This window comes from Nannospalax galili, unplaced genomic scaffold, assembly GCF_000622305.1.
Source record: "Nannospalax galili isolate Female #2095 unplaced genomic scaffold, S.galili_v1.0 scaffold1508, whole genome shotgun sequence".
In the NCBI taxonomy this organism is placed as follows: domain Eukaryota; kingdom Metazoa; phylum Chordata; class Mammalia; order Rodentia; family Spalacidae; genus Nannospalax; species Nannospalax galili.
In genome coordinates, this window is record NW_008358858.1 from 1,445,672 (window position 1) to 1,470,446 (window position 24,775).

Sequence of the window (24,775 nt, forward strand, 5' to 3'; positions counted from 1 at the left end):
TACAGCAAGAAAATCTGATTGTTGTGAGCCTGGAATTTTCCAACTGATCAAGGGATTCCTTGTGGGTGGGAAGGTGGAGCAGGTCACCTCACCATCTCTGGGACTATGGCAGGGACACAGGGAGAGAGTGGAATAGTTTGATGAAATGAGACAGAATGTTCAAAACATTGACTTGCCTCACTCTGCCAGCCCACCCCAGGGGCAGAGGGAACAGGTTGGGAGGGAGGCCCTGAGCATACTCCACTACATTCTCAATGTGGCTCTCAGCAGCCATCTTGACATGGAAGCAAGAAGGGACTGTGGGAGAGTTTTAACCACACTTCTCACCCATTACATAGTGAGAGTACAAATGTTTCTAGCAGCAGAATCCAGAGGATGGCAGTTCCTTAGCTGAGAGTACAGAGTGGGACTGAAGATGGGACTCTGCTGTTACCAGCTGTGTGGTCCTGAAAGCTGTGCAGTTTTTCTGTGACTTTGTATCCACACATGTCAAAGAAAAGGAAGACAGATAGAAAGAAACCCCATCTTCTTTGACTGTCAGGAGGATGAGTATTCCTTGCAAGGCCTTGAGGGCCTGGCCTTTTACCTTTGCCTCTTCTCTGTGTGTGTCTTGGGCAGTGATGACCAGATCCTGGAGTGGTGTGGGGAGGATGCCATCCACTACCTGTCCTTCCAGAGGCACATCATCTTCCTGCTGGTGGTGGTCAGCTTCTTGTCCCTGTGTGTCATCCTGCCTGTCAACCTCTCAGGAGACTTACTGGGTGAGGCCCCTTCTTGCCTTTGTCTGTGTTGGGATAGAGCAGGGAAGTGGCTCTGGGGAAAGGGGCTCATTTTGGTAGAGCAGACCCTGGGAATCAGGCCTTAATTCAGATATGAGACAGTCTGGGAGGAGGGGACTGTCCTAAGTAAAGATCTAGAGGAGAATCCATCCAACTCTGGGCTGAGAGCTGGGGCCCTTACTATCTATATTTGTTCAATTTAAATAGAGAAAAACAAACTAATCACAAGGGTTATAGAATCATGAGATTTCAGCAAGTACTTGTTTTTTGTTTGTTTGGTTTTTGAGACAAGGTTTTACCATGTAGCCCAGGCTAGCCTCACCTCAGTCTCCTGAGTATTGAGATTATAAATATGGCTACTAACCCTGGTTTCAGGAAGTATTTTTTTTTCAATTTCCTGCCCTCACCTAAACCAGGAAGCCATTATTCATGGACCTACATGTCTGACTGATTCTGAATCACAGCCTCTAAAATGCCATCAGAGATTCTCTTGCTGCATCCAGTGGTTCTCAACTTTTTGTTGTTGTTGTTGTTAAAAATGTAGGCTGCTTCTAGTTTTTCTCAAAGTACCTTAAAAAAAAAATCTCAGTACAAAATGAATTTAAATTCTGACTTTGCTGGCATGGTAAACTGGTAAGGCGTCAGGGAGCATCCTGCAATCAGGCAGAGGTCCTGGTTGATGGAACATCAAATAGACTGTTAGATGATGTCATTGCCTTCTGACTGGCCTGGGCATCTTGTGCTGTGCCTCCTCAGAGCTCCATAAACCAAGGCCTGTTAGATTCCTCATTATGACCCTGGAACTAAGTGTCTGTGTTTTTCTGCAGACAAAGACCCTTACAGTTTTGGGAGGACAACAATAGCAAACCTGCAGACCGAGTGAGTATGGAGCCTGTAACTAAGACTAGAAGGGTGTTGACATGCAGACTGATTTGGGAGCCCAGAGCAGGCCAATGTCTGGAGACCCCTCAGAGCTGCTATGTTGCTGAGCTCTAGTGTGAATATATCTTAGTCAGTGGCTGTTTTTCAGGAGACTTAGAGCCCCATGTCAGGACAGGAATCTTTCCAAAGTATTTACTATTGGATAAGGAGCACTAGCCATATGGCCTCTGTTGGGGTCATCTGTTGTGAAGGAGCCGTTAGCTCCTTGGCAAAGTGCCTAGTATGGATGAACCAACCCTAGTCCTGTACCCCAAGTCTGCTGTCTGGGTGCCCAGCCCTGATGGCAGGTAATATTCTCCTCAGTAATGACCTCCTCTGGCTGCACACTGTCTTCTCCGTCATCTATCTACTCCTCACTGTGGGCTTCATGTGGCATCACACACGGTCCATCAGGTACAAAGAGGAGAGCCTGGTGAGTGAGGCTGGGGCCTGGGACCTGCTGAGAGGGGGGTCAAGTGGGAACTGGAGGGAACAGCATCCTAGACCTATGCTACAGGACCATATCAGCAGTTAGCTTGGGGAGGGGTGCTAGAACCTGATTTGCATGTTTATGCTTTCACCTGACATCATCATCATCCCACCTCCACCACCACCACCACCATTATCATCACTAATTTTTTGAGATAGGATCCTGTCTTAGTTTGTTCTTCATTGCTGTGACAAAACACTCTGACCAGTACCAAGTTGGGGAGGAAAGGGTTACATCTCCCAGGTCACACGCAGTTCATCAGGGAGCCCAAGTTAGGAACTCAGGGCAGGAAATTGGAGGCAGGAGCTGGAGCACAGGCCATGGAGGAACGCTGCTTACATACAGGCTTGGGCTCCTGCTCAGTCTGCTTTCTTATGCAACACAGGCCCACCTGCCCAGGGGTGGCACCACCCACAGTGGGCTTGGCCCTCCCACATCACTCATCAAGAAGATGCCCCTCAGACATGGCCACAGGCCAGTCCAATAGAGGCAATTCCCCGATTGAGGTTCCCTCAACCCAGGTGTGTCAAGTTGACACTAAAGCTATCCAGCACAGATCCTATGTAACCAAGGCTGATTTTGAAGTAGCTTTACATAGCCAAGGAGGACCATGGATTTCTGGTTGTCCTGTCTCTACCTCCCAAGCGCTAGGATTATAGGCATGAACCACCATGCTCATCTTATTATTATTATTAATTATTATTATCTTTATCATCATTATTTAATTACTTGGTGGTGGATTGTAATTTGGACATTTTCTTTCCATTTTGCCAAATTGCTATTTGATCTGTAGGGTCTGGGATTGTAGCTGCTGCTGTGAAGTAAAGAGAAGGTTGAGGACTGAGTGTAATTCAGTGGTGCAGTCCTTGTCTGACATGAGCCAATCACTGAGTTTGATACCCCCACCCCCACTCTAGTTTGCTTTCTTTTGCTATGATAAACACCATAGCCCAAAGCAACTTAGGGAAAGAAAGGGCTTATTTCAGCTTACACTTATAAGTCACAGTCCAGCAGAGAGAGAAGTCAGGACAGGAACTGAAGCAGGAACCATGTAGGAACTCCACTCACTGGATCACTCCTGGCTCATGCTCCCTAGAGATGGTGCTGCCCACATCAGGCTGAGCCCTCCCACATCCATCATCAATCAAGATAATCTCTTGAATGGGTGTGATGGCACTTGCCTTTAGTCCCAGCACTCAGGAGGGAAAGGCAGACTGATTTCTGTGAGTTCAAGGCTAGCCTGGTCTACATAGTGAATTATAGGCCAGCCAGGGCTACATAGTGAGACCCTGCCTCAAGAAAAAAAAAAAAGACAATATCTCATAGACATGGCCACAGGCAAATCTGATCTGAGAATTCCTCACTTGAGGTTCCTTCTTCCCAGGTGAGTCTAGGCTGTGTCAAGTTGACAATAAAAACGAATCCGCACTTCCACCCACTAACCTAAGACAGTTTAGGTTGAGGATGGGTTCCTCTTCCTATGACTTGATTCCAGGACTAGTCCTTCTCAGCTTTGCTGTGTGTCTCCATTTGAGCTGGTGTCCCTCTCTGGGTTCTTTCTCAGTCACTACCCTGCAAAGGAGGCTCAGGAGTTGCTTTGGAAGAGGATGCAGTGTAAATAACCACTCCTCTCTCCCCTGAGGGCTCTCCAAGCTAAGGATGAGAAAACCTGAGCCTTTTATGAAAACCAGAAAAATCATGGTTTTCTTTCTGGTGCTGTGAAGGAGATGACACCTGCCTTGCCCATCACCCCTATGACCTATCTTTATGACTTTATGATATGTTCTCTGGCAGGCAAGACAGACTCTATTCATCACAGGACTCCCCAGAGAAGCCAGAAAGGAGACTGTGGAGAGCCACTTTCGGTAAGAGAAAGGCCCCGTAGAGCTACTTGTGGTGAACAGGGCTGGCAGAGGCCTGAGCCCCTGAGACCAAGCTATAAGTGGACACCCTGTGTCTTTTATTTGGGTGTTTAGGGGGGATTCCAAAAGGGACCCACTCTGCCACAGGCTGCCAGGTGCATCCCTGCTGGGGCTGGTGTTGAGTACCAAATCTTGCTAGACAAAGACTCTATCACTAAGCCATATCTCCAGCCCTCCTCTGCAGCAGCTGTGACTAAAACCTTGTGACCCAGGGTCCAGAAAGCAGGCTCCAGTACAGGTGCAAGTGGTTCATGCTGGAGGCTGAGAGCCAAGCTTTCTTGCAAAGCTACTCTAGGCTCAAGAATCTTGTCTATTGAAGGAAGCCTCTGGCCATTCAGGGCCCAGCAGAACCTCAGTGGCAATAGCTCCTACAGGTGGAGGCAGAGGATGCACACAGCCACAGCACAGGGAAAGACAGGTTAAATTCCTATAAAAGGAGCTGCTGGAGGCAAGCTTCAGGGCTTCCAGCTGGAGGACTGCGAGGCCACTCCAGGACGGAGGTGTTGTGATCTCTTTGTTCCTTGTCAATGCTGCCATCCTTGAGTTCTAGCAAGCACTAGGAGCTGGCTACAGATGAACTTTATGCAGTTTATAAAGAAAGCAATAGGCAAATAATTAGTACAAACAGAACTTAAAATGAATTGACTGAGCTGTATTTCTATTCTAGAAATACTTATATATACATTTGATACTGGAATACTTTTTTCCCTATTTCTTGAGAGAACTTCCCGAGTTGCCCACCAGGCAACATTAGGAAAGACTAGGTCCACTTCATGCACACACTTAAACAGAAAAACAAGTGCCCTCATTCTCATGGGAACATTGAGTTACTCACAGTTTCCGTGTTTTGGAAGCCTTCATAGGGAAGGCTGGGGCAGTCCAGGACAATGGACATGTTGGATTTGCCTTGGAACAGGGGCACTTTCACTGGGAATTTCTTCCTCAAAGCCTTCTCTTCTCTCTCTCTTTTTTTTTAAATTGAATTTTTATGATTTTCATGCAATATAGTTGGGTGGTACTTAGATCCCGTCCCCTTAGATCCACACCTCCCCCCACTACCTCCCACCCAATTTAATGTACTCTTTTAAAATATAATACAACTGGTGTTGAGTATCAAATCTTGCTAGACAAAGGCTCTGTCACTGAGCCATATCTCCAGGCCTCCTCCAAGCTCTTATTGGGATCTGGAGGTGGTGAGAGAGGTTAATGGAGTTCTTTCTTTTTGTTGCTGGAGATGGAACCCAGGATCTTATGTACACTAGTATTCTGCCACTGAGCCATATAGGGAAGCAGGCAGTGAAGACCACTGACCAGACAACTCCATGGGGGACAGCGGTTTATTTGAGAGCAAATAGACCGCTGGGCTGCCTCTTAGGGAGCAGAGAAACAGCAACCAGCAGGGGAAGTCAGACATCTTTTATAGGCAGTCAGCTGCCATGACGTAGGCTGGGCAGTTTAGCTTAGGATTGGTTGGTCTCCCAATAAGCAGAGGGACTTGCCTGGGGCTAAGTCCAGACCTACCATTTTAGAATATTGGGAGTTGTGCCACTGTTTTAGGAGTCTGTCAGGAACCTAACAAGCCATACTCAACTCATTTTCCCCAATGAGAAGTGCCAGCTGACTGAAAGCCAAGAGTGAATAAACATCAGTTTCAGGGAACTACTTTCAGGGCTAGAGATGTAACTTAGTGATAGAGCCCATGCTTAACATGTACAAGGCTGTGGGTTCCATCCCTAGCGACACATAGACATACACATACACACAGTCTTTTTGTATTAAACTTCAAATTTTCCTTTCTTTGGAGAGTAAGAGACAAAGAGAAAAGGGGTCTTTGCTAATGCAGAGTCAGCAGTGGCATGATTACCATCCAGGGGTGTGTGGGGTGGTCACTCTTGAGGGGATGTTCTTTCTCAATGGCTTTTTTTGCCCCGGCTCTGCTGGCCACAGGGATGCATATCCCACGTGCGAGGTGGTGGATGTCCAACTGTGCTACAGTGTGGCCAAGCTGATGTACCTGTGCAGAGAGAGGTAAGGGAGGTGGATGGCCGGATTCAGCTGGCCTGCAGCTTTCCCCAGCCCTTGTTATGCTCACCTGCTTCCTTTCTGACACCCTTTAGCTGGGAAGGGAGAACGGTGGGCCTGTGCTTTTCTGTTCACAAAACTGAGCTCTTCACTCTGCTGACTGGTGGTTGACTGTGTCATGGAGCTGTGCTCTGGGATCATAAGCCTGAGTTTGTGCCTGCCTCACTCCACTCCCACCTTACAGAAAGAAGACTGAAAAGAGCCTGACCTATTATACGAACCTACGGGCGAAGACAGGCCGACTGACCCTCATTAATCCCAAGCCTTGTGGCCAGTTCTGTTGCTGTGAAGTGCAGGGCTGTGAGCGGGTGAGGTGCTGCTGCCTGCCAGGAGCAGGGGATAGGCATGGGTGCCCTGATACTTACTTGCTCAGGGTCACATCACCCAGGGCCTGTGTCTTCCCTTAGGAAGATGCTATCTCTTACTACACTCGAATGAATGAAAGTCTACAAGAGAGGATCACAGTTGAACAGTGCCGGGTCCAGGATCAGCCCTTAGGAATGGCCTTTGTCACCTTCCGTGAGAAGTCCATGGCTACCTAGTGAGTGTGGCTGACCCTCTTACCCCCATAAGATCGCTTGCTATCTCTCTTGAATAGAGACACACTGCCCTCGCCTCTTGAGGGAGTCCGGCCGTGTTTGATGACAGCTGGTGGGGCTGAGCATTGCATGGTCCTTGCTGATTCCTGCCAGGATGATGTGGTCCAGTCCCACTGTCGGGCTCTCACTTGCTGCCCAAGCAATCCATCCTGCTGCTTCTGTGTGCGGCATTCTGTCAGCTTGATGGAAACTCTGGAACCAAGGTCCTCCTCTGTTCATTGACAAATGGAAATGGAAAGCTATGGGGAGACCATGGGGCACTCTGGATGCTCAGAGCTATAGGAGCCTGCAGCTGCAAGCTCTCAAGGTGCTCTCAGGCCTAGGACATTGGTGTTGCCTCACCTTAGAACATTAGGGGATTAGAGAGCATTAGGGAGGGATGCGTTCCCTGCCTTGCCTATGGTCACTCTGGAGACAGCCTCTGGAATGCTCTCCATAGGAGTTGTTGCTTCAGAGTGGAGCAGCAAAGGGGCCATTGGTTTCTTTTTGGGAGGCCAGAGGAGAAAGAAGACTGAGATAGTGATGGTGGGGTGGGAGTCTTGGGAGAGGAATTTGGGAATGGGCAGCGTATAATGTGGCCTGGGACAAAGTGAAGGTTGGGAAGGTGGAGCCACTGGGCTGGTGTCGGGTCAGTTCTAGTGTCACAAGCAGGTATGGGGGTGGGGCTTGGAGGCCTGCTGTGGTAGGGCAGTGAAGACAATATGCACATAGGAGACAGACAGTTGGGGATGCTAAACCTAATGTGGTGTACCTCAGTAAATGGGACATGGGATAGCAACCCATTGCTTGCATTGTTGTAAGGATGCAAAACCCTCCCTAGTGTGCCAAGCACAGCACCTTTCTTTTTGATGTGTTTGAGACAGTGTCTCATTATATAGCTCAAACTGACTTGAAACTCACTGTGTGGCCTCAGTTGGCCTTGAATACTCATGCCTCAACCTCTCAAGTGCTGGGATTGCAGGTGGGTGTTTCTTAGCATTAATTATAATAAGATAGTAACAACGGGGCAGACACCCTACCCTATGAGGCTCCCACTCTTACGGTGCCTGAATTTGCTGGGTATTATGTGGAACCTGGGTGAGCTGCACTTTGATGTCTTCTGCATTTCCTGACAGCATCCTGAAAGACTTTAATGCCTGCAAATGCCAGGGCCTTTGGTGCAGAGGTGAGCCTCAACCATCCTCTTACAGCAGAGAGCTCTGCGTCGCTAAGTGGACCATCACCTTCGCCTCTTACCCTGAGGACATCTGCTGGTGAGCTCCCAGGGTGGGGAAGTGTGGGAGAGACTTGGGTTCCTGGTGGGGTTGCCTGGTCACCTGGAGTGTAGATGTGGCCTGGAATTCAGTGGCCATCTACATAGGTAGGGCCTGGTGTTGTGATGTGTTTGGTATGTTCTAGCAGAGGAGTCTGCGCCTTCCCCAACTGTTAGTCCCTGGCATTCAGATGCTGTCCAACAGAAATTCAATGTGAACTATGTACGTAATAAAAAAATTTCTAGTAGCATGTTAGAAAAAGAAATGATTGAAATTAATTTTACTAATAAATCTCTCATACCCCAAATGTTAACATTTTAACATGTAGCACTTCCTTTTTTTTTTTTAATGAAATCAAGGCTTGTGTTTATACTTTCCCTTTCATATTTAGTCTTTGAATCTGTTATTTTTTTTATATTTTCTAACACCTCTCAGCTCAGAACACCATACCACAAGTGTTCGGTAGCCACATGGTGGCTACCATGTTAGACCTCACAGTCCTAGATGGAGCTGAGGTCACGCTGGTGAGCTGAGCCATGTCCGTAGGCCTTGGGTGAGATTTGCAGCCCACACTGAGGTTGGCAGCACCCCCACATGCTACCTGTTGGACAGAGCCTCCTCAGTTTCTTGGGTGGAGTAAATCTTACATGCTTGTCTCCGTTTCATTTGAGTTCAGCCTGACAGTTTGCTCTCTGGTTCACAGGGTTTCTCAGAACTGGGGCTGGTGTGTGGGTCTGTTTTGGTGGGTTGAAGAGCCAGGTCAGGCCCAGCTCTGCCTGTGCTCCCTGTACTCCAGTCCATGGCCCCAGCTGAGGAATGTGTCATTAGTCACAAAACATTGAGCTGTGCAAGAAAGGTCATGCTGGAGCCTTCCCTGGACAGCATGCGTGTCTGTGGCCCCTCTGGGTAGTTTACATCAGCACTGACAGCTATTTCCTTCTGGGTTCAGGGACCTGAAACTTGGCCTTCCTGTAGCTGAAGGATAGTGTAGAAAATTTGCCTTTGCTCTTAAGGCCCAAACTAGCTATAGCCTAGTCTCTTGGCCTCCCTATAGCTGACTTTCTGACATGTCTCAGTTGTGGGCACTGCTGGTGTTGCAGATGGCCTGTGCCTGGGAGATAAGCCTCTTGGCTGGTGTTATCCCCTGCAGGAAGAACCTCTCTGTCCAGGGCCTTCGCTGGTGGCTGCAGTGGCTGGGCATCAACTTCACTCTGTTTCTGGTGCTGTTTTTCCTGACTACACCCTCCATCATTCTGTCTACAATGGACAAGTTCAATGTCACCAAACCCATCCATGCACTGAATGTGAGTGATCAACTTGCAGGACCCTTTGGTAGAGCCAGCAGAAGAGGGTGGTAGGTGGGGAACAATGAGAGCTGAGGCATGGGGTTGGGGGGAGGCTGAAGCAGGGGGCCAGGCCACTCAGCTCATGTTTTCCCTGTGTGTATGTGTGTGTGTGTGTGTGTGTGTGTGTGTGTGTTGTGTGTATGTATATAGTGTATGTACACTGTGTATGTATATGTGCCTGCCTGTACACATGCAGAAACCAGAAGAGGAATTTGGATATGTGCTCTTTTCCTCTCTGCCTATTGTTTTGAGACAGGGTCTCTCACTGTACCTGGTGCTAGGCTAGCAGCCAGCATGTGCAGTGAGCTTCCTCTCCACTCCCTGCCTCCACCACAGTGCTGTGGTTATGGGTATGGGCATGGCCACACCTGGCTTTTTATGTGGGTTGCTGGGAATTTGAACTAAGATCCTTATGCTTGCACAGCAAGTTTTGGTACCCACCTGAGCCCTCCCTAGCCCATTTAAGTCCCCAAGCAGAGATGGTGACATTTATTATTGTGCCATATGGTAATGCAATATATATTTATTTAATGGAATCAGTCTAAATGCTCAACAGGAAAGATCATTTGAGTTGAATGAGATACATTTAGTCTGACAGAATATGAAACCTTTACTAGAAATTGCATAGTGATTGCTTATAATAAGAGCAGAATGCAGAGTTTGGTATGGTGGCTCTTGCCTGTAAGCCCAGTACTTGGGAGGCAGAGGCAGGAGGATTGCTGGAAGTTTAAGACCAGCCTGAGCTACAGAGTGAGATCCTGTCTCAAAACCAGCCAACCAGCCTTGGAGAGATGACTCAGCAGTTTAGAGCCCCTCCTGCAGAGGGCCCAGGTTCTCAACACCCAAATTGGGTGGCTCACAACCACCTGTAACTCCTAGTTCTGGAGGATCTGATTGTCTCTGGCCTTTACACCTACATGCATGTGTTGCACATAAATTCATGTAGGCACACATATGCATTTACACACAAATGTGTGTACGCACACACACAAATATAAACAAACAAATAAATAAATAAATAACAAATCTTTTCAAAAGCCAACCAGGGGCTAAAGACATGACTCAGTGGTTAAGAGCACTGGTTGCTCTTCTAGAGAACCTGGGTTTGGTTCCTAGCACCCACATGGCAGCTAACAACCATCCATAACTTCAGTTCTAGGGAATCTGACATCCTCTTCTGGCCTCCTTGGACATTGCACACATGGGTGCACTTACATACACACAAGCAAAACATTCATACATATAAAATTTAAAAATGAATTTAAAAATTTATAAAAAATATACCGGGCATAGTGGTGCATGCCTTTAAGCCCAGCACTTGGTAGGCAGATCTCTGTGAGCTGGCCAACCTGGTCAACATAGGGAGTTCCAGACCAGCTGGGGCTACAGGGAGACCCTGTCTCAAAAAGACCAGTATATATATAAACAACAAAAAACACAACCAACCAAAACAGTAGAATATAGAATTGTTTCTGCACAACAGTTCTAATACGTAAATATGGTTGGTAGAACAGAGGGGACAAAAGGGACAGGAAACAATGAAAAGAGCTTTGTTGGCTGGGGTGGCAGTATTGTGAATGGTTTCTTTCATAATTTAGTTTCTGATAATATTTTTATAAAGCCATTTTATGTGATATAGATAATGAGTAGTTTTCAAAACAGCAAAGATGGACAAGCATGATAATGACCAAGAGGCTGAGACAGGAGGATTGCTTGAGCCCAGGAGTTTAAGGCCAGTCTGTGTGACATATAGGAGACCCTGCCCTGTCTCAAAAGCAAAGCAAAACACAACAGAAAGCTAAGGTAGATAGGAGAAGATACTGGTTTCTTATAATTAGCATTGATGAAATACCTCCTGAATCTTTTTATTTTTTATAATTTTGCTTGTTACTTGGTCAGTCACCTCCTGAGAAGACACTCTGGGTTGGGGCCAGGGACTGTTGTCCTGGCTTTGCCATCCCTGACTGATAAATTTTGAGCCTTAGTTTTTCATACAAGCTTAAGTTAAATCACCTGTCATATTACTCTTGGGATTGAAGGAGTTCTTATCTGACTTGATATATAATACAAACCACCTTAATTACACATGACACAATTTGGTTTAGACTGACAATCTTTTGATGTAGGGACAAGGCCTGTTCTTTTGAGGATGAATCTGCTGGTTAGTTTTCCTTTTATCTGTCTTACATAAACTACATTCTTACTTCTTCTGAGTCCAGCTTTTTTTTTTTTTTTTTGTCTTTTTGAGTCCCACAGTTCCACTCCTGTCTCAACCCTCCATGGTGGCCCTTGTTTTTCAGAACCCAGTCATCAGCCAGTTCTTCCCCACCCTCCTTCTCTGGTCCTTCTCTGCGCTGCTCCCATCCGTTGTCTACTATTCCACACTGCTGGAGTCTCACTGGACCAGGTGAGCAGGGTCTGGGCCTTCCCTGGGAAGGATGCCTCTTACCCTACCCAGGGCAGCAGGCACGTTGCTGGGCCTTATGGGAACACTTAATAAACTGCTAATTTCTGTCCTGCAGGTCAGGGGAAAACCAGATCATGGTATCCAAGGTCTACATATTCTTGATCTTCATGGTGCTGATCCTGCCCTCCCTTGGTCTCACCAGGTACACCCCACTGCCTGTCCTTCCCCAGTCAGAAGAGAACCCCCTCTGGAGAGCATTGTTTCTGAGAATGGAACTAGGTTTGGAGTAGATCAAACACTGACCCCTTTTAAGCCTGTTGTTCCCACCTAGGGTATAACTGTTCTGATCTTCCCCTGTGGAAAGATGAGCATCCTTAAAAAAAAAAGACTATAAGCAAAACCTAGGAAGACTTTCCCTGTACTAAGGGTCTAATCACAGCTATGTTTATCTTAAAGAAGGAAGTTTCTGTTAAAGCATATTTGATGAGTCACACTGTAAATGTTGTCACTGGGACAAAGAAAGAGCTTGGGATTTGGGCTGTTTTTAGAGCAAAAGGAAATGAAGATGTGTCAATATCACATGAAGTGTTAGCTCTTGATTAGCATGAGTGAGTCCCTGGGTCATGCCTTGACACAAACAAACAAAGAAACTCATATAGGATTCATTTGCTTTCTTGCTTTCTTTCTTTCTTTCTTTCTTTTTTTTTTTTTTTTCATTTTCAGCTTAGATTTTTTCTTCCGGTGGCTCTTTGACAAAACTTCCTCAGAGGCATCCATCAGGTTGGAGTAAGTATTGACTGGCCAGGCTGCATTCTGGAGTTAGAATCTCAGGATCTGAAGGGCCTTGGGCAGGGCTGCTGTGTGGGGTTGGGCAGCACTCCAAGCTTTAGGACAGGCATTCACCCTTGGAGATAGCAGGCCTGGCCTTCACAACAGCCCTACCACATTCCCTGAACACACTGTGGGAGTTGACCCACTTTATGAACGTTTGCAGAAATGTGGTTCATCTTTTAGCCCCAAACTCAATTAGTGGCAGTCACTTTTATTGTTTGAAACTTATTTACAGACCACAGAGCCACTGGGAGAAGGAACTTCTGGGTCTCAGTGGTGTCCCAATCAGGGAAGGAAGATGATAATTAAACATGTGATTGTCTAGACTGAGGGTTATTTCTGTTAGAAGAATGAAATAGGGCTGATGTGTGTGCTTGTTAATATGGTAGACCTATGCCATAGCCCTTTAACAGCAACAGCTATTTTTTTGTTCTTTTTTTTTTGTCTTTTTGGCCTGGAACTCACTATGTAGACCAGGCTGGCCTTGGACTCCCAAAGATCCACCTGCCTCTGCCTCCCAAGTGCTGGGATTAAAGGTGAGCACCACCACACCCGGCCAATAGCTATTATTTAAAAAGGCTCTATGCTAAATGTTTTATGAATCATTTTCTTATTTAACCATGAGAAGAAACTATGAAGAGGACTGGGGAGATGGCTCAGTGTGAAAAGTGTGTGCTGTGTGTGGTGGCATGCACCTGTAATCCCAGCACTAGGAGGCAGAGGCAAGAGAATCCCAGGGGCTTGCTGGGCAGCTCCAGCTAATCAGTGGGCTCCAGTTTCAGTGAGAGACTCTGTCTCAAAAAATAAGGTGGAGAACCATAGAGGAAGATACCAGGTGTTGACCTCTGGTCTCTGTCTCTCTGTTTCTCTCTGTCTCTCTCTATCTCTGTCTCTCTGTCTCTGTCTCTCTTTCTCCCCCCCCCCACATGCATGTATGCATGTGTGCATACAAGTAAAAAAGGAAGCTATGAAGTAGATATTCCTATTTCCATTTTACAGATAATGGGGCTCAGAGATATTGAGTAACTCATCCAATGTTACTGAGCTAGTTAAAAGGCAGCTGAGTTGAGCCCAACCCCTGTTGCACTACTGTTGAGGGCTTACAGTAGCTCCAATGACTCCAGATTGGTTATGGGGAAGACTGGCCTGTAGGAATGGGAAAAATTATTTCTTGCTCAAGTAGACTAGTGACTCAGGAGCTGGTAGTTAGAGATAGATATGCAGTTGTGCAACCAGCTCTAGCCTAGGTGGACAGTAGCATGTCACTACCAAATCCAATGGCAAGCTTTCCGTTCCCATTGTCTGTGACCTGTCACCCATACCTGACACATCTGACTCAGGCTCCTTCTGGGAACAGTGTTTTCACTTACCTCTGGACTGTGCTCTCAACTTCCCTGCCCAATAGCATCGCCTTCGCAGCCTCCTTGGGACTTCCTGCGAAGGTAGGTGTTGGTTGCCTGAGAGATCCATCCTGCCTCGCCCTCAGCTGGACTCAGGCTTCAATGCCAGTTTGACTATTGAATTAAAACGTGAACAGTGGGACTGATGGTGTGCTTCCCTGGGTTCCATCTTCAGCACCAAGAAGTTAAAAAAAAATTAAATGCCTACAATATCCACATTATCAGTTTGCTGTCCACCTCTAGCCTTCAGCTCGCCTATCTCCACTCAGGATGAATCCTGCCGGGCACTGAAGGCTTTCCTTACCCCAACCCGAACTGCCACACCCAGTTTTCCCCTTAACTCTTGTCTTTCTAGTTGGTGTGGAAAAACCTTTGGGAGTGTGTACCTTGCCTCTTTCCTTCCTCTCACACTGCATCTGATCTATCAGCAGATCTCCCAGCTCCATCTCCAAGATAGATCCCAAACCAGACATTACTTCACTACTTCCAGAGCACTGCCTGCCTCCAGCACTGCTTGGCAGCAGTGACCACACCCTCAACCCCCATCAGAGCTACCTTCCTGCTCCCTGGCCCTCTGTGCCTTTCAGTTTTACATTCTTCCTTCACCCTCTGCTTTCCAGCCCTCTCTACCCTTGTATACTCTTCCTTGGCAGTGCCAGGCTCACAGCTCTTCAGAGCTGCATTATCCAGGCATCTGATGTCAGGTGATTTGCTTCTTCAGAAATCTGCACAGATGTCACCTCCTGAGAGAGGCCTCTTGGATCAGTCTGCTAGCCTCATTGACATCCCCACCCAGTATGACTTCCTCTGAGGCAGTGCTTGACTACCATACTGTATATTCATGTTTGTTTGTGTCCCTAGATAGTATGCAAATACAAAGCTAGAGTTTGGGCTTGATTTTTTTTTAAGGCAAAGTCTTGCTGTGTAGCCCAGGCTGGCCTAGGACTCATGATCCTCCTGCCTGTACTTCCTTGGCACTGGGATTACAAGCATTGTGGCTTAATTTTATGCTTTTAAAAATTTATTTTTATGTGTATGAGTGTTTTGCCTGCATGTGTGTAAGTATGTCAGTGTCATGCAATGCCCACAGACCAGAAGAAGACATTGGATCCCCTGGAACTGCCATGTGGGTGCTGGGAACCAAACCTGGGTCCTCTGCCAGCTCAGCCAGTGCTCTTATCCACTGAGCCATTTCTCCAGTCCCTTGATGTTATTCTTAGCTTCCAGCATAGTGCCTAGTGTTCACATGGGCTCCACAAATACTCACTGAATGAAGGGATGCAGTGAAAGCCTTCCTGGGGACCCCTTACTCTCCAGCTGGAAGGAAGCTCTGGGCCCCCAGTTCACAGACTTCTCTCATTCTCCAGGTGCGTCTTCCTGCCAGACCAGGGTGCCTTCTTTGTGAACTATGTCATTGCCTCGGCCTTCATCGGCAGTGGCATGGAACTGCTGCGGCTGCCTGGCCTCATCCTCTACACTTTCCGTATGATCATGGCTAAAACAGCTGCCGACCGCAGGAACGTTAAGCAGGTAGCGATCCCTGCTTGTGGGCCTCTCCCCACCCTGGAACTAGTGCTAGGCATGGTGGCAAGAGCTCCTTAAACCCAGGCCCAGGGTGGTCTCTACCAGCAACCTCTTTGGGTCCTGGAAAATCTTCCTCCAATTTCCCCTCTGACTCATGGGCTGGATACTCTGACTCATGGGCTACAGGAAAGAGCTTAGGATTTTTACAGCCTATCCAAGTCTGGCTAAACACTATATTGCGTTCTCATTGCTGTGACAAAATGCCTGACACAAGCAATTTAAAGGAGGAAGGACTTATTTTGGCTCTCAGTCTGGTGGGGAAAGTGGTGATGAAAGCATTCCTAGCTGTTGGGGGGCAGGGGGCATAAGGCAGCTGGTCATGTAGAATCCAGTCAGGAAGCAGAGAGAGATAAATGCTAATGCTCAGTTCCCTGCCTTCCCCCCACCTTTTATTCCACGTGGGACCTCAGCCCATGGAATGGTACCACCCACATTCAGGGGTTGGGAGTCTTCCCTTAGTTAAACCTCTATGGAAATACTTACTCAAGTTGTGTCTCCTAGGTGATTCCAAATCCAGTTGCAATCAAGATTAACCACCACACATGAATATGTAACTAAAACCCACACATTCCTAGGTTGGGGTATAGATCAGTGGTTTAAGCACCTGCTTAGCAAGAGAAAGATAATATACAATCCATAAATCCCTTTCCTGGATCGTGTGTTTAGATATTTTCTTAGGAGCACCTCAAATGTCAAAGGTTAGGCTATGGTACTTACTCCAAGATTTCCAAGACTGGGCAGTGTAAGGTCTCTTATTCCCTATGCTTTGGTGAGTACTGTGAAAGGAGAGAGAAGCCAGCTGCCCTCTGCGTTTTGAGATGGGCACCACTCATTTCCCTGTTTTACAGTAGTGCAAACAGCTGGTCCAGGCCACCTGTGTGAGGGCCAAGCTGATAGATGTCTATCTGTATGAAATTGTTCCTACAGTGAGTCCTGTAGCCATCTCTCCAGAGACTCAGGCCTATTGTGTGAACACAATTGGAGGAAGAGAGTACCATTCACCATGTCTTGTGAGGTCTGGGTGTGAACTGCGAGAAGCTGTAGCTGCCTCTAGAAGGGCGAGCTAGGGACCTCCAGAAATATGTCTCCTCTCTACCTAGTTCTTTTCCACCCTGCTTGACCCTCAATGCTTGGAGTGCATAGACAGATGCTTGGGAACAGAACTAGGCTGTGAGCGCCTCACTTCCTTCTCTTACCAGAACCAGGCCTTTGAATATGAGTTTGGAGCCATGTACGCGTGGATGTTGTGTGTCTTCACTGTCATCATGGCCTACAGCATCACCTGCCCTATTATAGTGCCATTTGGTAAGGACCCTGGAGTCAGTCCCAGGGTACATGGACAACTGGCTCTGCACTTCCTTGAGACAACTACCACTAGGTCATAGTGGCGCCCCAGCAGAGTGACTTCTTTTTTAAATTTTTTATTTTTGGTCTTTTTGAGACAGGGTCTCCCTGTAGCCCCAGCTGGCCTGGCACTCGCTATGTAGACCTGGCCAGCCTTGATTTCACAGAGATCTACCTGTCTCTGTCTCCTGAATGCTGGAACTAAAGGTATATGCCACCATGCCCAGCTCTTTTAAATTTTTAAAAATTTTATGTGTATGAATGTTTGTCTGCATGCATGTAAGTGCACCACATGTGTATAATGCTTGCAGAGGCCAGAAGAGGTGCCAGACCCCTTGGAACTGGAGTTAGGGACAGTTCTAGCACGTGGGTGCTAGAAACCGAACCTGGGTCCTCTGCAAGAGCAGCCAGTGCTCTTAGCCACTGAGCCATCTCTCCATAAGCTGCTGGGGAACCACATGTGACACCAAATTTCATTTAATTTCTAAGTGAATTGCTCCTTCTGGCCTCTATTATGGCCTCTCTCAACACTCTGCTGGCCCACTATAGTATCTTGTTTGATTTGTGTGTATGCCTGTATTTGTGTGGTGTAGTGTGTGTGTTTGTGTGTGTGTGTGTATGCATGTGTGTGTGTGCACGAGTGAGTGCAGGTGGGAATGCACTTATGTACATGTGTATATGAAAGCCAGAGGTTGATGTCAGGTGTCTTCTATCACTGTCCACCTTATTTTTTGAGACAAGGTCTTGCTTTGTTGTAGCCCAGGCTGGCCTTAAACTTAGGATTCCCCCTGCCTCAACCTCCCAAATGCCTGGCTCTTTTATTCTTTTTAAGTGCTGGGAACAAAATCCAGAGCCTTAACATGCTTAGCATGTACTCTACCAATGAGCTACATTCCAAGCCCTAATGCAAGAGGTTTTTTTAAAAATATTTTATTTATTATTTTTATTTTATGTGTATGAAATGTTATATGTTATGCCTGCATGTAGGTAAGTGCACCTGTGTGGTGCAATGCCCGAGGAGGACAGAAGAGGCTATCGGATCCCCTGGAACTGGAGTTATGGACAGTTGTTAGCTGTCATGTGGGTGCTGGGATTCGAACCCAGGTCTTCTGCAAGAACAGTTAGTCTTCTTAACTGCTGAGCCTAATGCAAGAGTTTTGATTGCCATTATAGCACTGTCTTACTTGATGCAAAATACTTAAGAGTAAATTAACTGAGACAAAAAAAAAATTAACCAAGAGGGGCATCCTGGAAAAGGGCAGCACCCACTTTCCATACCTGCTTGAAGGAAGGCCTTTGTGCATCTAAGTACTGAGGAGGGCAGGAGGGTGGGGTTACAGTGTGGGAGGGCTAGGACTTGAGGCCAGGCACCTCAGTGTCAAAACAGTTCCTTTCCCTACATGATCCTGGACTTTCAGTGTTCTGGGGAGACAGAGCAGAGAGATGTTTCCTTGGGATCAGGAAGAAGTGCGGAAGGTAGTGCGGTTGGGAGAGGAAGAGACAGAACCGGCAGCCAGGATACACATCTTCCTTAACTTCAGGGTCAAGCTGTAGGTCAGCAGTCTTGCCCCCTAGCGCCAGGCAAAAGAGAGACACCATAGGAGAAAGGGGGCAGAGGTGCTTATGGTTTACAGGGTTGGGCGGGGTCTACAGCTCGCAGCCCCTCTTCTGCAGGCCTCATCTACATGTTGCTCAAGCACCTGGTGGATCGGCACAACCTCTACTTCGCCTACCTGCCAGCCAAGCTGGAGAAGAGGATCCATTTTGCTGCTGTGAACCAGGCCTTGGCTGCTCCCATCCTCTGCCTCTTCTGGCTTTTCTTCTTCTCCTTCCTGCGTCTCGGTGAGGGGCATTGGGAGCTGTGCCCAGTCCTAGGCCTCGTAGCCCCACATCCACACCAGTCAGCCAGATCATTGGCTACTTTCACAGCACAGTGTGGTAGAACATGGTGCCCCTTGGTGAGGGACTGGTTGGTATGATACTGACAGCCTGGCTACCGAGCTAGCCTGAGGTCAGGTGTGACATAGTCCTAGACATCTCTATATAGAGAAGACAGCTGGGGCGTGGGGGGGCGAGGGGTAGAGCCAGAGGAGATGGGGAAGCTGTTGTGGTTTCTTTGGGGGTCGGGGAGTGGACTGGTCTAGGTCCTCAAAGCTTTTGGTATGGAGGAACCAGGGACATGCAGGAGGGAAATGATACCTGGGGAAGAGAAAAAGGCAGAGGTCCGTGGGACTCTGCACAGTCAGCCGGGGAAGCTACCATTCCGCCTAGCCCTAGGCCCTGGCAGCTGGAGGGAACTGTACCAGTAAGCTCACTGCCAAATGGCCATTGATGGTGTCCCTGTGCCTGAAACCTGACCAGGGATATTTCTAGCCATCCTGTGGGTCATTCCCTCTACATGTTCCAAGGTGTGAGGACACCATTCTGACTGTTGGCGTGAGGGGCTGCTAGGGAAAGTCAGGCATAGTTCAGGCACCAGGCCTGGCTTCTTCTTCAACAGAGCAAGTGTGACAGGAGCCCCCAGCCTCAAGGCTGCATCTGTGTTCCCAGGTCTGAAGGCCCCTGCCACCCTGTTCACCTTCCTGGTGGTGCTGCTCACCATCCTGGCCTGCCTTATCTATACCTGCTTTGGATGCTTCAAGCACCTCATCCCTCAGAACTACAAGGTACAGGGAGGGCCCTGCCCCACACCTCAGGCTGGACTCCAAGGATAGCATGGTTCTCTCTCCTCTCTGTCTCCCCATGTGAATACAGTACTGTGCTTTTCCCAGCTTTCCTTTGAGAGTGGGATGTGATGTGACTTCCCTTCTTCCCCCGTTCCAGGCCCCCATCTCCCTCCCTGCATCAGCCTGCACTGGGAGCCTGGTGCTAGTTGGTACTATTATTCTATGGGTTACTAGTCTGTTTGTTTGGGGGATGTTAGTCTGGGGAAATCAGTTCTGTTCATCATTGTGGATCTCTGCTGTTGTCTGCAGACAGAAGAATCAGCAAATGACAAAGGAAGTGAGACAGAGGCCCATGTGCCCCCACTGTTCACAGTAAGCTCTCTGTGCTTTATCCCCATGCCCTTTATCACTCTAGTTGTAAGGTCTCATCCAGAGAGGCCATGGCAATGTGCTTGGAACACCTCTAGCTAAGAAGAAAGCCCAGGTCAGTTGGCAGGCTAGTTCTGAATTATTGTCAACTGAGAGGAACCCCTAGTCAGTCCTCATGTCGTCACCTGACCGAGGCTACCTCTAAAGTCACTGAGGGGTTTAGTCAGCCCGACAGACGTGCATCTTCCTCTGGGCTGCAGTTACTCTCTCTCAGTCCACTGCCTGGAAAGCTTCCTATCAGGAGGTCCTGTAGCTGGATGAAGCTTTGTTACTAGCTAGTCACCTGCCTGCGTGAGGTCTTCTGATAGCCACAAGGAGGCAGCAAACACATGCCCCTCTGAGTTCAGCAAATGTATGAGGTGGCACCTGTTCTGAGGGAGGAGACAGATTGGAAAGGCACCTTGACCCCTTTCCATACTAGTTCTTCCTGCCTCTAGAGTGATGCCCCAGGGTGGGGCGGGGCCCCTGAGCCCCAGAATGGCAGAGTGCTGACTTCTGGCCATCCAAACAGATGTGCGGCTGGCCTCTCAGCCTTGGTCCTTCCAGTAGCTATGTCCCTGGGGTCAGGAACTCCTCTTAGATCTGTCCTTGGACAAGCCCCTATTAAGAAGACCTTCAGGGAGAATCATTACTCAGGGACATCAGAAGCCCTGCCAGCCAGCAAGGAGAGCAGGCCAGGTGGATACTGGAGATCCCTTATTCCCAGCCCGGGACTGGGAGGAACACAACTGACACACCTATCCCCATAGAGAGCCCGACTTCCTGTATACAGTTATAGCGGCCCCGAACTCAGTGCCAGGAAGGTATGTTTCCTATGAGCAGTGGAGAAGGTCTCTCTGTTTCCTCCTATATGATCATGAGAACTGGGTTGGAGACTGTTTTCTTTTATGCTCTGGCTGCTGGGAAGTCTGCAGTTGGCCTGTTTTGGGTCCAGATGCCCCAAGTGGGTGATATTTCTTGGAGAAGGCAGGGTAATGGGGCATGACCAGGACATGGGATGTCAGGCCTGCCACCGTGAAAGATCTAACTCTAGTATTTGCCAACAGCCCTACGTGCCTCGGATTCTGAATGGTTTGGTCTCTGAGAGGACAGCACTCTCCCCACAGCAGCAGCAGACCTATGGAGCCATCCGTAACATCAGTGGGACTCTTTCTGGGCAGTACTTGGTTCAGAGTCCTGATGACAGTGTGGCCTGTGCCTACCAGGAAGCCTGACAGTGACCAAGCTGCTGGTCTAGAAGACTCGGGGAGGACTGAGGTGCAGAAGGGGCTAGCCTGCAGTCCTGGACATATTCTCCACTTCTTCCAGTCATTTGAGGCTCCACTGCTTTGAGAAAACAGAACCAACAAAGCCTGAAGCCCAGGCGGTTGGCTGAGGGTACAGGGTGGGGCTACCCCAAAGCAGCAGTACGCTTCTTTTTGTCTGGTTCCAGTGCAAGCGTGGGGAATGTCAGCAACTCCCTCATGTGGTCATTTGAGAATCTGTACATTCACTCTCGAAGTGTACAGCTCTGTAAGTTGGGATGATGTCCCCAGTTGTTTATAGCCAAGATCATGTGTTAGAATTTTACCCTTAGGCTGATCAGCCTTGGGAGACTGCTGGATGATAGGGCGTTGTGTCCAGGGAAAGACCTGGTCCCTCTGAGTCCTGAGCACTGCTTACCCCTCTGCAAGCTGATGAACAGTTAATGATGCAGCCTTGGGTCTCAGGTCTCGGATTGAGCCCACGTGGGGGCCAGGTGCCCCAGTACTCCTCCAGCATACAGCTCCTACTCAGAGATCAGTGGATGGGAACCTGGAAGGGACCTGCCCTTGCAGACTGCAGCAGGCTCTGGTCTACACTCCACACCTGCTGTGCTTCTGGGTTTTGGTGTCGTGTTGCCTGAGACTCTTGTGGCTGGGTCAGGGTCACCCTGCAGCAGGCAGGGATAGTAGGAACCATTAATAAAGTGCCCACTGGGCCAGGTGGTGAGATGCCACCTCTTATGCCTTGTCCAGATGAATGTGTGTATTTGCACATCCATGAAGGCTTCATCCAGCCTCCACCCCATGTGTCTGCTCCCTCTAAGATGGGAGGGGAAGCATCTAGATTACCCTGGAATCATAGGAGGACAGAATGGTGGGCACAGAGAGAAGAGGAGGATGGTGCTTAGCTGCTTTCCCTTTTCCACAGTGGGATTCCAGGGCTGGGGGCACCTGAGGCACAGGGTCCATACAGGGTAGGAGGGGGTTGGCAAGGCACATATGGGGATGGGTGGTACTTAGGGGGCAAAAGTTGGGTAGAGGTAGGGCAGAGCAATAGCAGCCCAGGTACCAACCACTTGGGGGCCTGCCTTCATCCCAGCCCCCTTACCACAGGACCAGGGGCTCTGCCAATCCTGCTGTGCTTTCTCATAGGTCTGGTGGCTCTTGGTTATCAGGGCCTTCTCACACCCCCAACCAGCCCCACTCTCAGATCGCCTCTCCTCCGACTGGCCTGCAATGCTTTTGGGGCTGCCTGGTGCAGGTGGACCTGCCCAGTGGGTGTATCCAGCCACTCTTTCTGCCCTTGCCAACAGGCCTGGAGGGACACCAAAGCACAAGGACAGAGATGAGGGCTCACCCCTGGAAAGAGAGTCCTTATGTGGGTTGCCATGGGTAGTGAATGTCCTTTGATCCAGATGCTCTTAAAAGTAAAATAATTTTTTGCCAAAGCCATACTGCTTAACAGGAGTGCATCGTGTGTTAGATAACTTTTAGAAAAGATGTTATAAGTTCTATAGAAAGGTGCTGAGACTGACTGTCCTTCCAAAGAGCTTTATTAGGAGAGTTGTGGTACTGCTCTATGGGCAATGCAAGGGAGTCTTGAAAGGAGGGAAAGCGAGAGAGCCAGTGCTAGGAGTCAGGAAGATACTAGATGAAGGAGCAACGGATAATTCAAGGTTAAATTGGGTCTCGATAGCAGGGGGTTGGCCTTACCCACAGCAACAGAGTGGAGGAAGAGACTTCAAGACCAAAGTAGGTTGTCTGTTAGTTCCCTTTGCAAGAGAGAGACCTACCCGCTTCCTGGCAGGGAGGCGTGGCTACATCTCTCTGAAGCTGCAGTGCCTGTTTCTTTTAAAGAAGCAGCATTTTTTTTTAGGGTCTGTAACCTAACATATAGGGGTGCTGAGAGGTGGAGGGGTGTGCCTTGGCTCCCAGAGCCTGCAGGGCACTCAAACTCATTTCTCAGAGAGTGTGCATCTTCCAGAGGGGAGACTAGGGAGGAGCCAGGACTGCTTCTGAAGCCATGGTTGGTCCCCAATGTTATCACTGCAGTTCAGCCAGTGACACGAATTTGTGGATGTCCTGGGCCAGAAGTTTGGGCTCTTCAAAGGCAGCAAAGTGGCCCCCACGTTCCATGTAGGAATAGGAGATGAGCTTGGGATACTTCCCCTTCACCCACTTTTCCGGGGCATGCAGTAGCTCACAAGGGAAGGCAGCATAGCCCGTGGGCACAAAGACCTTCATCCTGGAAGGAACAGAGATTACTGTGGGCAGAGGCTGAGGTGCTGCTCTCCTGTCCCCAAAGCAGGGCTCCCAGGACCTCCGGAATGCTGAGTCAGGCCACGTGAGCCATACTGATAAGGGCAGAGCAGGGCTCACACAGCCCTCCCACTACAACCCCTCCTTCCCACTCACTAAGGACCTCCTCTGTCAGGCGGGGTGTGTGAACCTCTACTGTCCACTTTGCTTGCCTGTCCCTTTACTGCCACTTGAGGGTCTCCATATGGGCCTTGCAAATCTGAAAGCACCTGCCATAGCAGGCCAGGATCCCTAGGGGGTGGGCACCCAGGACATCTGTCATCATTCTTATCTTGTTATCATGCCCTGCCTGGGTTAAAGGCCAAACGGTTACCAGAGACCCCTTTCCCTGCTCAGCCAGGCTCACCCCTCATGCCTATGGACCATGATGCCCTGGCCCATGTTCTCCTTGTAGAATCGTTGGGAAGAGATGATGGTCCTTGTTGTCCAGTAGATCATGATGTTGGTCAGCAGATCATCCAGGGTGAACTTCCTGGGAAAGCAGGACAGGATGCCCAGGCTCAGTGCAGTGCAGGTCACAGCTGTTAGGAGCCCTGCCTGTCTGACTTTCCTCTTCAGACACCACTGCCAGATGGTTGGTGGCATCTTCCATAGGCAGGCTAGGCCAAGGTCCTCTGTTTCTATGAGAACAACTAATGCTGGGGTCTGACCCCAATGGCAAGGCAGGGAGTTCTAAACTCATCACCAGTCTTTCATTCATGGATTCCTCTCAGCGACCTGTGGCTGAGGGGTAGTGTCATCACCTCCATCTCACCATCAGGTGACGCCTCTGCAACCAGGTGCTTTGTGCCCAGAAGAGCACACCATACTTTCTACCCCATCTTCCACCTGGGCTCTCCTGGGTTCTGCCAACCCCACTGTCCAGTGGCAGAACCCACCTCCCCCCTGCCCCCAACTCATGGTTCAAGGATCCAGGAGTCTCAGGACAATGAATTTCCCACTCCCAGATCTTAAAGGGCTTGAAGCTCCTGGCAGCAGTAAGAGAGTTTATCACCTGAGTGTTCCTCAGGAGCCAGCACACAGGCTGACTGGAGGCATTGAACCAAGAAGACCAGGAGTCAGGGGACCCAGGCTGGTCTTGGCCATAGTACTAAAGAACCCTGAGACAATTTATGTATATGTGTGTGTGTGTGTGTGTGTGTATATATATATATATATA

The 24,775-nt window shown here is 48.7% G+C and overlaps 2 protein-coding genes across 11 annotated transcripts in view; one reads left to right on the plus strand and one right to left on the minus strand.

Annotated features, from left to right (window-relative positions):
- Tmem63a (transmembrane protein 63A) overlaps positions 1-22,051 on the plus strand; it is a 36,901-nt gene extending 14,850 nt beyond the window's left edge. For 7 of the 8 annotated variants that reach the window (XM_008822385.3, XM_008822391.3, XM_029558256.1 and 4 more), the window contains 18 exons: positions 619-761; positions 1,607-1,658; positions 2,025-2,133; positions 3,985-4,055; positions 6,060-6,140; positions 6,379-6,502; positions 6,602-6,735; positions 7,909-8,046; positions 9,197-9,350; positions 11,693-11,799; positions 11,915-12,001; positions 12,523-12,585; positions 15,398-15,560; positions 16,814-16,919; positions 18,633-18,800; positions 19,509-19,624; positions 19,934-19,996; positions 21,100-22,051. In XM_008822385.3, the coding sequence (XP_008820607.1) occupies positions 619-761; positions 1,607-1,658; positions 2,025-2,133; positions 3,985-4,055; positions 6,060-6,140; positions 6,379-6,502; positions 6,602-6,735; positions 7,909-8,046; positions 9,197-9,350; positions 11,693-11,799; positions 11,915-12,001; positions 12,523-12,585; positions 15,398-15,560; positions 16,814-16,919; positions 18,633-18,800; positions 19,509-19,624; positions 19,934-19,996; positions 21,100-21,267 (2,047 nt within the window). In that variant the 3' untranslated portion in view covers positions 21,268-22,051. Of the gene's footprint in view, positions 1-618; positions 762-1,606; positions 1,659-2,024; positions 2,134-3,984; positions 4,056-6,059; positions 6,141-6,378; positions 6,503-6,601; positions 6,736-7,908; positions 8,047-9,196; positions 9,351-11,692; positions 11,800-11,914; positions 12,002-12,522; positions 12,586-15,397; positions 15,561-16,813; positions 16,920-18,632; positions 18,801-19,508; positions 19,625-19,933; positions 19,997-21,099 lie in introns of those variants that run through there. The other variant, XR_003847655.1, reaches the window with a different exon arrangement.
- Positions 22,052-22,832: 781 nt separating this feature from the next.
- The window catches only part of LOC103725112 (epoxide hydrolase 1-like), a 16,021-nt gene continuing 14,078 nt past the window's right edge, over positions 22,833-24,775 (minus strand). For all 3 annotated transcript variants that reach the window (XM_029558258.1, XM_008822392.2, XM_029558259.1), the window contains exons 8-9: positions 23,963-24,088; positions 22,833-23,542 (exon numbers count right to left, since the gene is read on the minus strand). In XM_029558258.1, the coding sequence (XP_029414118.1) occupies positions 23,341-23,542; positions 23,963-24,088 (328 nt within the window). In that variant the 3' untranslated portion in view covers positions 22,833-23,340. The remainder of the gene's footprint in view (positions 23,543-23,962; positions 24,089-24,775) is intronic.